Raw genomic sequence first — 15665 nt, 5'->3', positions numbered from 1 at the left:
GTGCGATAATCGATGATATGACTAATTTGGGCCAGTAGTCCCTCCTCCTCCCCCTTCTATGAAAATACTCCTATCTCACAACAAACAATTTCCGTCACAAAAATGAAACATCAAGTAGGCTGCCTATCGAATTGCAGAATTTGTATGTGTGTGTGCGTGTGCTTGCTTGCTCGTGCTTCTTTATAAATCACCAACCTGGAATAAGGAAAGGAAAGATAGAAAGGCATGAACCATCAACAGAAATCCAAAACTTACTTGCTCTCACGCACTGTTCGCTGCTCTGAGACATAAACTGCGGCGGGAGAGAAGATCGAGGGATGCACATTGCACAGAAAAGCAGCAGGATACAACGGGCGGCGTGGGATGACACAAGTAGTGCCTACTATTGGAGCCGGAAAGAATGCTGGGAAAGCAAATCAACGATCGACGGCTCAAGAGATTAGCGGTGAGGACCTCAATCCGTAAGAAAAGAGAATGAGACCTAGGACGGGGGGGGCATAGGGGAAAAAAGGGCGAGGGTGGGAAGAAAAAAAAAACAGGAAAAACAAAGGAAAAAGAAGGATCAGTCTACGAGTAGTCTAGTCTAGTACAATTCGTGATAGATGGCTAGAAAGCCTCGGAAAGGAAAGGACACTAAAAGGGAGAGAGGGAGGGAAAACAAAAAAACACAGAACCTCTTCCTTCTGCGTGCCGTACACCAACAATCCGAGAAATCCGAAACTAGCCAGCCGGAATGGTCGATCGCTTTTTCTCGTCAGCCATCGCTACCGTCGAATGAATTCTCCGTCTCCAGTCGGGTGATCCCTGAGCGAAATAGAGAAAAAGAGTCATTGCTTACGGTGCCCATACCACGTCCACTATGAGATTGCTAACCTAGTGAGGTCCTCCCCGATTGGAAAGGGCGCAACAGCGGGAGATGGATGTGGGTGCCCAATCGTGCGATGATTTGGCAACCTACAGCCCTACAATGGATGTACTGTACGGGTACTGTGCTGTATAGTACTGAGTCTCTGAAATCGGACAGAAGAGCGGAGTTTGTCCTGCGATGGTGCGCCTCAATTGCAAGACGTGTAACAAAAAACTGCCTTCTCTTCTAGAGACCGACCTGTTATTTAGCGCGATAGGCCCTGCCAGCGAATCCCGGGAAGGAAGCAGACAAGCCAAAGCACAGCACAATGGGTTGAAATCCGTTCGATATTGACCATGCATTCGGATTCCCCTACTTACTCAGTCCCTATTGCTCGGAGGGAAGGGCAGGTGCAGGACGGGGTATGCATAGTCAGTATGCGCTCTCCCTCCGGAGACAAACAGAGGGGGATTGAGAAATTTCTCGGGGAGCGTAAAATCGGTCAAGCCTACGCAAGCTCTGAGCTTTGAGCTCCAATCTTCCGAATCCTTCCTACACAACAAGGAAGCCCTTCCCGCTCAGAGTCCACAAGGATGTCCACACGTAATTTGTTCAGGGAATGGTCTCGCAAAGGAGAACGGACGAACGAATGAGGGTCTAATTGAGCAGTCAAGGATTACCGATTCTAATACCGGTATGCGGTCCCGTTATGCTCATGCTTCCCCGACGACGACGTTCATTCGGAACATCGTACAGTTTGAGGTGGAACCGATGTCAATTGTAGATATGTGCCGGTACTACCGGTATAGCACACATAATACGAGGTTGATATGGGAAAAAGGCTGTGACAGAACCCCCAAACCACATGCAGAGGACCTTTTTTGTGGGGTCGTTTGCGCCTCAGATCGGGAACCCGAGCCTATCACGCCTTCACCCATGGTCCGAAACTCCATCATCTCAAGGAGCATCCCAGGGGCTCCTGTGGAGCATGATGTTTTTCCTCTTGCGTTTGTCTCGTCTTGCAGGCACAGTAGCTCTCCTTTTTTTTTTGGGGGGGGGGTTTGTCGATCGAGTCGAATATGCGGGCGCAGCTCACAACGAGGATAAAGGTGGACTAATCGTGGACCGAAGGGAAAACCGCTACAATTTTGAGACATGATATAAGGGAGGACCCTTCAGGGTTTGGAGGTTTCGTGAGGAAAATGAAAGGGAAATATTTTCTCATGCTCTACCTTGTGCTCGCAAAATAACGTGCGTGTGCGCACCCAAAGCGTAGCATAGGTGGAAGGGCAACACATCCAAGGAAGGAGAGAAGGGAGCTTCGAGGAAGGGAGTTTTCGGAACACACTGATCCGATTTGGCGAAACGTCTGGGGTTTGAAGAATTGAATGAGATGTAGCAGGCCAAATAGTCACGCTTCGCCCTCTCTACAACTGTCACAGACCTTTTGTGATTTTCTGTCCCTACGAGCTGGGTGCTGGTACGGCACCGCGAGAAGGGAGATAAGTTACGTGGGGAGGTATTGTTGATATTGGGGATGAAGTGGTCATCTTAATGTCAAACGGGTATAAGACTGCTAAATTGCAGGAGGAAGCGCATAGATCTCCATGTTGTGCAGCCGTCCCTTGCACAGTTGCGCTGGGAAGGAAATGGGGGCGCGGTGGCCCTGGCTAAAGGTTTCAAGCTTTCCAACTCCAGTAGCCGAGCTCGATGACCTGCCGAAAGTGGGCTATTACTCGAGCAGAGTTGGTGCTCGTACAAGGACAGTTTCGACCGAGATTCGTCGAGTGAGATGGAAAATCGTCGGTCGGCAACCAGCCAGCCTCAATTGTGTCTAACATCCTTTAAACAGTCTTCCGCTGCTGCGCTGCACGGCACATCGATCCTGGGGGGCTTCCTTTGTCTTTCTGTGCGCCTCTTAGCGTTGGAGGAGAAAAAAGGAAAGGGACAAAAAAGAAATGTTGTTTGGAAGGAACAAATGAATATACAATACCAGACTAAACACGACTGCACACAAGTCTAATAGAGAGCACTCGTACGGTATAGTACAGTACAAGTATCTGGGGAAATTTTTTCGCACCGGACAGGGATAACTAACCAGCAAAATAAAACCCCTCTCGCACGAAAGCATCTCTATCATACAAATACGGTACTCGAGTGCTTGTACAAGTACTAGCCCGGGGTAAAATAAATAATCGGAAAATGAGACACGGGATTTAGAAATTCTGATTGGAGCGTTGGTGGCTCGAGCCAATCGGTTTCCGTGTTTCTAACCCTAGTTTTCCGATTTTTTTATATCGCATGCTACTCGAGCACAAGTATCTTAGACTTAGACCTTGATAGACCCACATAACGCTGTATTACGGTACCTTTACCGGCATTCTACATAAACCACTAAATCTACAGCAAGCGCGCATACAATATATGTCACATGCTTCTCATAAGATTAGCGAAGTTTCCAAAGGTAACCCAACAAGTTCCTTTCTCCTGGACTTTGTGGTGATGGGTTTACTACCGGTAGCCAAGAGCTTTAGGATGGCGTTCGCCCGCCCATCCGCTCGTCCGTTCCAAACCCTTCTATCACTCTATTGATCACTTCGATTTTGGAATGGATGGATGGATGGGTGGATCAGGTGAAATGGATAGCGAAAGGGCCAGACTTGGCCGTACACAGATGACTAAAACGTAGAGAGAAAGTTCAGACCGGGGGGGGGGTGAGGGGGTAGGGGAGGGATTTACGAGAAACTGGAAAGGGAAAAACGACCAAAAGATGCCAAAAGGGGGAAACATGCAACCTCCGCAGCGCGTGAAAACGTGGTTGGCGAACCGAGGGTTACATAGAAGTGTACCTTCAACCCAATTCCCGGTCCCGCTACCAAAGTTCGCTTCACATAGCCGGAAACCAACAAAATGGGCATTACCGAAAGAGAGATCAAACCAGAGAAGCGAGGTCTAATCCGGCAATCACCTGTCTTGGCCAAACAGTTAAGTTGGGCCCTATTGAATTGCGAGGGCCTTTTACTCGCTTTTGGGAGAGCGATGATAAAAAAGTACCGGTATGCGTGGTGTCCTAACGGGGGAAACCTCATCAAGTATTGTACGAATAGTGACCAAAAGCGTTATGTGTATCTTCAAGTCGCCGAAACCGTTCCCGTCCCAGGCAATCATGGCGACATGTGGGGAAGAAGGGGCCATGCGCTAACACCAGCGCCGCTGGCTACTCTACCAAGCACCCCTGGATGGCATGATCAGCCGGAGTGAAAAAGCAACTCTGAAGGAAAAAAAGAACAGACTCAGCCAGAAGGTGGGCATGGCCCGCATGCGCGTGGGAGGGAAGTGGGAGGAGCTAAAGGTTCAATCGAGGGTTTGGGAGAAGGGAAAATAAGAAGAAAAAGCAAAAACACATACTGGTAATCAGAGATACAAAATGTCATTCCTCATATGTATCTTACCAAAGACCGCCTCTTCATAGCTATTTCGCCCGGTCTGTCGTACCGCTGCTTTCGAGGATCCTCCCCGCCGGAACTCGCACAACAGATGATGGGTGACGGCTTGGTGGTCTTTGCATTCCCCGGATGGACAGCTGGGAGACTCAACTCCCCCGTCCGCGACGGCATTTTCCTTTTGAATTGCCCCGCTGATCGAGCCCCCCCCTTTCTCCGTCAGGATTGCCTTCGTCTGGACTTTCTGTTTCTCGGACTCTTGCACGACAAAGTAGGGTGCGGTACTGTAAGATGCAGTTGCAGACAGCCCTCGTACATACAGCACAAGATACTGGTATACTCGAGTAATATCACGCATTATCATATGTTTTTTCCCGCCGCCAGAGAGTTGGAAAGAGCCTGGCCAATCGCCCAATCTCATGTGGTTCGACGGAGAGGCATGCGAACTGGGCCCTGAGTTTTGTTTTACGGTAAGCCCTCGAAAGTGACTTGTGCTCCCCCCTTTTTTGCGCTCTGCTTTGCGCATGATGATCCACTCGAGCAAAGGCTCCCAGCTCCCTGCTGCGCAGGAGTTATGATTCCGTGCGTACTTTTATCTGGCTTTCACTGCACGAGTACTCGAGTACTCGTGCAGTACCGTACAAGTACTTTACCCCAGGTACGGTACAAGTGCAACAAGAGCGACACAATTCCGTAGCTCTGGCGGTTGGCGTTACTCTACTACCGCTCTGCGGAAACACTTCTCCGGTCATGTTAGCGCCGAAATCCTCGATCGACCCCCGGTTCCTTCATATCGTAGGAGCATTTTGAAACATGTGTAATAGTTTGGTGTAGGATATGATAGCGTAGTCTTTCTATTATTTTATTCCTACCTGGCGCGGCGACCGGAACTTAACTTACAGCTCACTTTCTTCCGCATTTGGAGCTTGTGTTGATAGGGAAGTACAGTAAGTTGACATAGCAAATCAAAGCCCGAAAGGAAAAAACAAAACACGGATACTTCCCTCCCCCCTCCTCCTCCTTCATTCCCCGTCTGCTCTCGTCCCTTTTTCATGATCGACATAACTGCGATAATATCACAGGGCACATCACCCAATTGGAGGCGGGCGGAGAGAATGTTGTTCAGGCGCTGGGATCCCCTCGGGCCCTGCCACGGCGCCATTTACCAGTTACCATATCGAACGAATGAAAGCTAAAAAAGGCCTAAGTTGGGTTCGAAGCTCCCACCACCACCACCACCACACAACACACACATTTGAACACACATGGGCGCAAATTCATGATTCAACAAATTTCCCTTCTTATTTCTCGGAAAACCCCATTCATGAGAAATAGTAGGTGCGCGGGCACTTGGGTTTGGGGCACACCACCCACTTCCACGAATTCACTACCGTAACCTCCGGCATTGCTTTTTTTCCGCCTTCATTTCTTACCCTTATTCTTGCTCTTTTTGGCTCATGATAGCGGTACGGTATTATCAGAACCTGCGCGGTACCGTAGGTTACCGCACGAAGAGGAATGGGCCGGGTAGAGAGAGAGATTGAGGAGGCGGGGGGCAGCTTTTCACAGGACTGCGAATCGTCATATCACTGCTCCCCCCCCCCATATATACTTTTTTTTTTCTTTTTCACTTGACCTTGATCTCCGAGTGACCTGCACAGCACTGCGCTGCCGTATTAATACTAAGTAGCTACGAGTAGCTGGGGGGCAGCAACAGCCCGTCAGGATGCAAAACCGGGGACGGCCAGCAGCATACCGGTACGGTATGGCAAATGTGAATGTGAGTCGAACCGGAAAACAAGCCCCCTCCCCTCCAATCACAAAATTTACAGCATCATAACAGAGGGATACCGGTAGGGTGAATAAGAATCGCAGCGATCTAGCGGAACGGGAACCTCCATCGATGCATCCGTCCTCATCAACTCGAATGGAACGAGTAGCCTACTGTATGCTGCCCCAGAGCAACAAAAGAAACAAGGTAAAAACAAAAAAAAAAGCAACAGTTATCATATAAAGTCAGCAAAACCAATTCCATCCGGGGCCCAGCCCAGCCCAGCCCAGTCCAGCGCAGTAAAGTAGATCATCAGTCCGCACAAATCCCCCGAAGAAGAAAATACGCCCCCCCCATTCTACGAGCGCATCTGCAGGAATGAAAGGGGGGGTACGAGTAGGAAAAGGACGCACCAATTCCCGTTTTGTGCGTACGGTGGGGTAGTACGGAGGAGGGTTAGAAAGAGAGAGCTCTCTCATCGCCGGGTTTTTGCCGTACAGTTCCAATATGTGCAATGTCCACCCACAATAAGCAGAATACCTGCTGTATCTATCTGTCTGTCTGTCTGTTTATCTATCTATCTATCTATCCAAGGTAAGCCTCAAACAGCATCACAACCGGCGGGTGCCGGTCCAGCGGTATGTGGAGCACGATATCCACCCACAAGTAGAACTTCGGCTGCGGATATCACTTCCCCGACGGGGTGGGGGGTGAGGGGAGGGGAGGGGGAGGGGGAGGGGGAGGGAGGGGTTGGCTTACCTACCGGTACCCACCATCGTACGTACTTGTACCGTACCTGCCTGTCCCGGGCAACAAGTGCTGTACTGTACCCGAGAGGCAGGGATTAAAACACCCCCCCCCCCAAAACAAAAACTGTGCATATCCGAAGCTTCAAAAAGTACGAAATACCATATCTCTCATACATACCTTACCTCTCTCCCCTGTTGTCGGTGCTTCTTACCTGGGGACGGGTACTCACTTACCCTACCGTACCATATCGGCTTATTTGATATCATACCGGTACCTTTGCTGTACTCGTACGTACGATATCATCATACCTTCCGTCCAAAATTCTGCGGAACACAAGAGGGGACCGGATAATACGGTTCCCGGTACTCGCCTTGGGGGGGGGGTGCTGGGCTGTATATATACAAGTACGATACAGTGCCGCACGGTTCCAAGTTAATCTGGCACCGACGTCTGGTTTATGTTTACGTTGTGTGTGTATCATACCGTGCTCGAGCACAGTACAGTACTAGTACTTAGGTACTCGTACTTGCACACGGAATGTGGAAATTATAAAAGTAAACAAAAAAAAGTGAGGGGGTGGGGATTAACAGTTACTTATAAATTTGATATCGCGCCGGTAGGACCACGACACCATACATACCATACATAACATAACATACCGTACCGGTAGGAAACCCTGGCCAACTTTTTTCTGGGGCTGGATTACAAGTATACATATGGTACCAAACGGCAATTACCTAATCATCATACATAGGTAACTTAACTTCTTCTGTCTTGATGTATAGTTATCGTGGGTGAGTAAGCGAGGAATCAACGCGATGGAATGGTGATGGCGGACCGCCTGGGCAGTGCAGGATACGCGGGTGGATGCTCGCACAATAATAAACTGCGGTTTCGCAAGTACGATGCGCTGCTCTAGTGGGAGGAGGAGGAAAACGATAAGGATCGATAGTGAGAACGTCTGGGTGCACCATATGGTACGTACCGGCACTTTCCTCTCCTTTCCTCTCCTTTCCTCGGGACAGTTTACGGCAGCTACAAGTACGATGCAATACCGGTACATACATACATATACATATACCCCTTGTCCAGGAACTACTCGCTGTGGAGCGGTGCACGGTACTGTACGAGTAGTCGAGGGGCACACCGCACACCCCAGCGGGTAAACTGCCTTCCCACCTTGCCCACCGTAATACTCGTCTCCCCTCCCCGTCTACATGGTCCGCGGCTGTCGGTTGGACAGGTGACAGTGACAGCCCGGGTATGGTGCTGCGATATAGTATGGTGGTGTTACGTTACTACGGTGGTTATTCCGATGGGCGGCGTCGCCGTACTGTACTTCCACTGCGAATGCCCGTGAGGGGCGGTGAACATGCGAGCGCGACGGGGGATGGGGGGAAGGAAAGGTAGGAAGGAATCGGAGAGTTTTTTTAAAAAAAATCTATATACCGGGCTATAATAATATCGTCATCATCACCATCAAATGAGGGATCGAGCAATATATATATATATATATCTAATTTGGGTGTACCGGTATGTTCGGATATGAGATGCTATGACATGGAAGACGCGGGAGAATGCAAGGGAAGCGAAAGGAGAAAAATAATAATAATAATCGAGATCGCGAGGTGAGTTGGATACGATATGTAATGTGACAAACTAATGGAGAAAATGCAAATAAAATAAACCACAATCCGGTGGAATACAGAACTTAATCAAAGCAAGTAAGACGCACTGCTCCCCGCCTATAATAATATCCTACCGCAGTCAATCATAGTCGACTTTCAAACGCCATGTTTTCTTCACCAACGGTCCATTCGGGCCAGACTATACAACTTGGTTAGTTTACGGAAAGGGAACGAGTAGGGTAAGGGGACGCATGCCATGCTTAAGCGCTTCCCATACACTCCTGCGAGGACAAAACGAGGATAATATCAGCAAAGGCTCCATATCTCGGTTATGACTTGTCGGATGGTGTTCCGTCGCTTACCTCACATATATTATCTCGAGCCCGTTCTTGACTTCCTCAGGGAGCTCACGTACTTCCTTCCTGTTATGCGCAGGTAAAAGTACCGTCTTTACACCGGCAGTTAGAGCTCCTATCAATTTTTCTTTAATCCCGCCTGCGAAAAATAATGATAATAACTCAGGTTAGCTCAAGTTCACTCCCTCCAGTGCACTTTGAAAATATAATTGGATAGGGGGATAAATTTTGGTAACGCACCCACGGGGGTGACTCTTCCCCGGAGAGAAACCTCGCCTGTCATAGCGAGCGTGGGTGATATTCGACGACCAGAAAACATCGATATCATGGCGATCGTGAAGGCAACACCTGCGCTCGGGCCATCCTGTCGTGATAAAAAAGTCAGCTGACAATTGCCGAACGGGAGGGAGGGAAGGGAAGAAGAAAGGAGGGATTGGAGGGTCGATAAGCTGCGAGTCAACAAATCGCGAGTAACTAACCTTTGGCACCGCGCCTGCAGGACAATGCACGTGCACGTTCCTGTTCTTTGTAAGATCCTCGTCCGGATGGTTCGTGAGTCCCAGGACGTAGGCATGGGCTTTCACCCAGGTTAATGCTACCTCAACGCTTTCTGTATGATGGTGGGTTGGACAAAAAAAAAAGTTGTCGATCGGTTAGATTCTTCATGCGTTGTGATTTGTTGTGGATTCAATCAAAACATGATTGGTGGAAAGGGAATCTAAAACATGGGACGAACCTTTGATTACTTCGCCCAATTTCCCCGTCAACTGCAGCCTGCCGCTACCCGGCATCTGTTCGGCTTCTATAAATAATATGGAACCGATGCCACCGGTGCTGAAAGCAACCAATCCCGTGACGACACCGGGCTTGTTGCTTCGTTCAGCAATCTCCGAGTAATACTTTTCAATCCCGAGTATGCTCTCGAGCTCCGAGACCTCAACCCTTGGCCTGTAGGACTCTTCCTTGTGAGCGTCCTTGGCTTCGGCATATTCAACTGCTTTGGCTCGGCAGACGCTCCCTATTTCCCTCTCTAGGTTTCTAACACCCGATTCCCTGGTGTACGACGTTATGATCGTTGACAGCACATCGGCTGAAATCTCTACCTGGCCGGCGGCTAGACCATTAGATTGCACCTGCTTAGGAATAAGGTACTGGGATGCGATATGCATTTTCTCTAGGGATGTGTACCCGCTCAACTGGATCCTCTCCATACGATCGAGGAGTGGAGGCGGAATTGTGTCCACGGAATTTGCTGTCGCGATGAAGAGCTGATATTACCAATTACCGATATTAGCCTGGGATCAGGGAAGTGCGGAATCTCGCCATCAGCGGAAAATATTTTTTAAAACAAAATGGGCAAGCAGCGGCTCCCCGCATACTTTTCCCGGACACGCGAGCAATAGGGGAAAGTCGGAGGGCGGAGCCGGTACAACGATAAGGGAGTGAGGAGGGGAGAAGAGGAGCGGGAATCAGTAGTGCCCCGGTAAGTTTAGGGGGGTACCGGTAAGTGGGGTAGGGTAGGGAGATGGTGTGCTGCCTCATAGCGAACGTGATAATTTCAAGAAATTATTCTCCGCTTGCTTCTCCGGTCGGTAGTGACAGCTGTACTGCGAGGTAGGGGGGTATTGGGTGGGGCGCAAGTGTCATTCGTGCCAAACCCCAGTAACCCTCGCGTACGGAAAATTAGGGAAATAATTAAAGTCAAATGGGCGGGGGGGGGGATAGGACTGTGAGACCGGGGCAAGCGGTACAAGGAAGGTGGGAGGGGGAGTAAGAGTTGGAGTGAGAGGGGGGTGGGCGTGAGACGTAGGGGGTTAAGGAAGTGACCGTGGGGTCGGGGGTTGGATTGATTGACGTGGGGATGCGCAAAAGCTAAAGGGGAAGAAATGAATAAAAGAGGTAGTCAATCAAAGCGCGGACAGAGGAAAGCATGCCCAGTCGTTTAAAGAGAGAGAGGACCCCAGAGCCGGGAAACGAGGGAGCTCTTTTTGACATCTCGGGTAGAAAAAGCGGGGTATATTCTTTTTCCCTCTCTTCCTCTCTATCCTCTCTCTCCCGTGAAGGGAGGTAGGGAGCAAGAAAGCAAAATAATAGAATAAAATATTATTGGGGGAATCGGGAAACATACCACTTTGGATAGATCGATAGGGATGTTGATATAGTGATCAGTGAAACTCCAATTCTGCTCCGGATCAAGAACTTCCAACATTGCTGCACTCGGATCTCCATGAAAGTTGGCTCCTCCGATCTTGTCGATCTCATCTGTGGGTTCAGGGTCAGCGTCTATTCCATTGCCGGTAGATGGAGTAAACTTGGGAAAGCGCCCAGAGGAGCTCAAAGCAGTCCCGATGTTAGGATGTGGAAAGAAGGGTCGTTTGAAACTCCCTGTAATAAACTTACCCAACAATATTACCGGATTCGCCACCCCAACTTTCTTCAACGCATTAACTATTAGACCAGGCATAGCGGCAACATAGGTCCTTCGATGGCCCCTAATCTCCGCTTCATCCCGCACACCTCCTAAACTGATCCGGTGGAATTTTCGACCTAGAGCAGAGGCCACACTACGCGCAAGGCTTGTCTTTCCGACTCCCGGGGGCCCCACGAGTAACAGGATTGGCGATTTATCGACCAGGGGCTTCTTCGCTATCACCGGTTCATCGTTCTTGGGGGCCAGAGGCTTTATCAGCTGGGTTTCCTTGTTTTCTTTGGGGGCAGTTTCCTCAAGTTTCTTGGCTTGGTCTTCAACGGCCTTTGCTGCGGCCTCGTTTTCCATGTTGACTTGACGCTTCAGACGGAGAACTGCTAGGTACTCAAGAAGTCGCTTCTTGATCGCTTCAAGCCCGTAATGATCATCGTTGAGTTGCTTCCTTGCTCTTACAAGGGTTGTGGCATCCAGCTGGTCTTCGGTAGTTATCGACCACGGTATCTAATCATTGATAAGCCATTGGTTAGCATCAGGGAAATTTCTATAAACTACTCTATGGATTTGAAGAGAGGAAAAAAAGTGATTGGTAAATAGTCAAAGCAAATCTCTCGATCGCCCGTCTATAGCTCTATAGCAAGATTGCATTGTAACCGGATAAATTAATTACGGGCGATATTCGAAACGCGCGTTGTTGTGAGAGATGGTACCAACGAGGTCGGAACTACAGTTGAAAACTCCGGAGGAGCCAGTTTATTCTCATGGTACCCAGTTCCATGCTTAATCGGTAAGGAATTTGGGCTTCCGGCAGGATTCCACCGAGCCACCAGCCTTTGGCCAGGGAATGCATCCATGGGAATATTGAGGGAGATCACTCCTTGGCGCGGCCAAGTGTCATCAGGCTCATGATGTTGGAGACAAGGCTCGCATGACCAGATATGACTCGATATCCGAGGGTGTGGGACATCACTGCCGGAGTACCCGCGAAATGCCACATCTACCAGGAGAAATAAATAAGAAGAAAAGAAAAAGCTTACCTCTGTTAGGGTCTCCAAATATGTTCTACACACGCCGTATTCGGCTTGGATAGGACTCATTCTTCTCAGCCTCTGCATTTCCCTCCGTGCAAGCTTCAGCGCTTCTGGACTTAGCTTGGCCTCCTCAATCTTCTTGGACAATTCGTCCAGTTCTTCGTCATTCTCTCCATCCTCATCCATGTCCCCAAAGCCAGCGCTCCTTTTCGCACTTCTCGGCGGAACGCCCGGAAGAGACGGTAAGCCATCCCTTCTATCCATGACGATAAGCGGAGGAAGAATCTTATTGCTCCTAGTGAGAATTGACTTGATCTTGTTAACCTGCCTGGTAAGTACGGTGACCGCTTTCTCCAACCTTTCCGGAACATCAACGGCGGAGAGGATCCGCAATCGCTCAGCGAGCGTGGTTTCTACAGCAGAAACCATAAAATCTGCTAGGGATCCCGCATCACAGAGCTTCTTCTCGGCGATTAAGAGCTCCAGCCGCCTGGCGACCAATGGTGGTAATCCTACACCTCTGGAAGAGTTCATCTGGAGTAATGCAACAAGCTCTCTGCTCAACGTCTTGAGCTGGGTGAAATAAGAATGTGCGGGAACATCGGACTTTTGCACGGGCGAATCGACAAAGTGCTCCACATCGGCTTCGATGAAGGGAGTTCGCTGTAGAAACTGCCTGACCCTAAACCTGGAGACCCCTTCCACCACAAGTGCCATCCCATTCCCCCCATTGGCCCCGTGAGTGCCAAACGAGTCCACGCGTGAGTGGCCCTCCAGGCCGACTACCTGGGCTGTGGTACCGTGCGAGAATAATTCCTCCGGGGTGGCTGAGGACGGGTCGATATTCAGGAATGCCGGCTGGGTTTCCTCGACCTCATCGCCTTCCTCCTCAATTATACGTTTCTTGTCTTCGTCAGTTTTGGCGATTGGTGGGCTCACGGGCGTCGGAGGCTTTAGTGGGATACACCCTATTCGCAGATCGGAAGAATTGAGCGGCGTAGTGTTGTTGTTAGAGAGCTTAGCGACTAGAGCGGCGATGTCCTGGCGGTCGGAAATGAAGATGCGAACTACGGGTAAAAGAGAACCTTGTTAGTTGCGTTCCTATCGGGGGGCGCACAGACCAACTCACGAATAACGCCGGGGAAGAGGACAGCAGAGTACGGGAGCGGGATTAGGGGTAAAGTATTGGGTTTGTAGGTACCCATATTGTGAAGTTGGAACTATTTTTCGGGAAAGGGGCGATGAATGCGACGCGAGAGACAAAGTGACCAAGGATGAAGGAACAAACAAAATCTAAGTTAGTAGTCTATTTCCCAATAATGGAACGGGAGGGTCTGTCTAGCGGAACAACGTTTGGTTTAGACCTGTTGAGGATGGAGGGAATATTCTATGATATTTCTCGACGTGGAGAACAGTTGGGGGAGTTGTGGGGACGTTGGCTGCGGCAGTTTGGATGACATCCGCGGTTAGTCCGGCTCTCCTCCGACTTGACTTATGTAATCAGTAAAGTTCTCAACAACTACCGTACCGTGACAGTACTGTACCGGTGGTTGACAACACAAAATTTACAGAAAATATAATAATTCCATGAATTAGTAGGTGATGGAAATTCTGGAAATTTTTCAACCATGATAGTTCCTCCTTGCCGATACCTTAGGGGAAGTCTACAGAAAATTAGAAATAGTCCCATTCTGATTGGTACAGGTGGCAGTAGCCTTTCCAAACCAAACCTTTCCACGCGACCAAAATTTTCAAATCCTTCCAGTAATATACTCCAGCGGAATTGGAATTGTTTATGATACGGGTGGCAATCCGATATCATACTATTTTGGGGTCTGCTCGAGCACCAGTTATCCGGCACCCTGAACGCTGACCCTTAATCGTCGTTGTTTCCGTAGTGCTCCTAGTTCACTTGTTTTTAGAACTGGACAATGTGTTCCTTCTCTCCCCAGATGCCTGTAACTCTTAGTAGTCTTTGCGGGTGAAAATGGTCTACACTCGCCCCCCCGCTATCCCGGATCACACTGAACCGAATACCTCGCTGTCCCGTATGAAACTCCGATGAATTCTGAATTTCTTTGCACCAAAACCTGGCCTGTTGTCCCGGATAACTCGCCGTACCGGACAGATTCTTCGGATCCTGGCCGTCCGGGATAGCGGGGTGTGAGTGTATTGGAGTTGGCAGCGGATAGGGGAAATGGCAGTTCCGCACCTAGTGGTCAAATTAGGATATACCATAGTGTATTGAATAATGCATTCTCCTCCTATTTATAATACCTGTGAATAAAAGTGGTCCGCTAAGATCAGCGGTAGGCAGGGGATATATTAATTCTACAACTAGCTAGCATCATAGCTATATCAGGACTCGGATATACTATAGCTGATTGAGCTCGGCTCATCGAGCAGAATTAAAAGGTGTATCATATTCTCTATATTTCTGTGATCCCTTATTACTCCATAATATTATAATTATACGGAAAAAAGTAGTCAACTCAGGTAAGCAGCAGGTAGGAGATAGAACAACTTTTTCAACAAACTTGAATGGTCAGATTAGGACATAATTATTATAGCTCATTGAAGAAATATTCTGTTAGTATGGAAAGCTCCATTCCAAGAAAGTGCATGGGTTAAATTATAAACCTCAATTCCGCCATGATGTATGGTCTCCTGTTTAGGAACTGCGATATTAATATGATAGGGTTTTTTCCCTTCCTATGATACTTCCCTCCTAAAAAATAAACCAATAAAAAAAAAACCTGCCGTGTTTTCCAATAATATGTTAAACATGGAAAATTTTGTTGGAATATGAATTACCTCTCTTTCGATTACACATCCTGTACTGTACAGACTTTTGAGAGAAAGTTCGCATGTTAGCCGGGGCATAGCTTACTTTGCTATGACCTAGTGCAGTACTAGTACTGGTGTGGAAGCTGACGTCCCTGTCATGGCAAAGAATCCCAACTTCGAGGACAGCAGGCGCATTTCTCCTTCCTTCTCTCCATGCAAGCAGTGATCGCTCACGAATCGCTTGTTGTCTGTTCACTCACTTATCCGTAACCCCCCGTCAAACTCAAAAAACCCGCAGGAAATGATCAACTGTCGCTTTCTCGTCTCGAGAAGGATCTCAGGAAAATCAGTAGAGAAGAACTCGTACGAGTGATACTCTATGAATCCGGTGCCATCTCTAGCCAACAAACTTCTACTCAAGAAGATTTCACCCCCCCCCCTCCGGAAGAAGCTACAGAGTGCTCAGTACCTAATTTCCTACATTGCACTTGTTTGTTTGTTTTCTTCCTGTGGCCTGCGAAACGGCAGGGTTCACGGGGGCCGAATTTTTCAGACCCCCCCTCCTCCCCTGTAAATTTGGGTACTTGTAGGGTGTTAGCTTGGGGACGAAAAAAAAAAAAAAATAAC

At 48.9% G+C, this 15665-nt stretch overlaps 2 protein-coding genes; both read right to left on the bottom strand.

The window, feature by feature from the left end:
• Positions 1-5902: 5902 nt before the first annotated feature.
• GSTUM_00010036001 (uncharacterized protein) lies at positions 5903-6540 on the bottom strand (the record flags this gene model as incomplete). XM_002841028.2 has 1 exon in its annotated part: positions 5903-6540. One exon carries the CDS (start codon positions 6538-6540, stop codon positions 6307-6309), a length of 234 nt encoding a protein of 77 aa, XP_002841074.1. The 3' UTR covers positions 5903-6306.
• A 1772-nt stretch (positions 6541-8312) lies between these two features.
• Positions 8313-13659, bottom strand: GSTUM_00010035001 (uncharacterized protein). XM_002841027.2 has 10 exons: positions 13381-13659; positions 12258-13318; positions 11578-11724; positions 11196-11460; positions 10924-11057; positions 9532-10063; positions 9275-9405; positions 9036-9159; positions 8802-8934; positions 8313-8720 (listed from the first exon to the last, which is right to left on the bottom strand). Exons 1-10 carry the CDS (start codon positions 13454-13456, stop codon positions 8657-8659), a joined length of 2667 nt encoding a protein of 888 aa, XP_002841073.1. The 5' UTR covers positions 13457-13659; the 3' UTR covers positions 8313-8656.
• Between the last annotated feature and the right edge of the window lie 2006 nt (positions 13660-15665).

The sequence above is a fragment of the Tuber melanosporum genome (genome assembly GCF_000151645.1).
Source record: "Tuber melanosporum whole genome shotgun sequence assembly, scaffold_65, strain Mel28".
In the NCBI taxonomy this organism is placed as follows: Eukaryota; Fungi; Ascomycota; class Pezizomycetes; order Pezizales; family Tuberaceae; genus Tuber; species Tuber melanosporum.
Note: the sequence above shows the minus strand (reverse complement) of the source record. Positions and strands in the feature narration are given on the sequence as shown.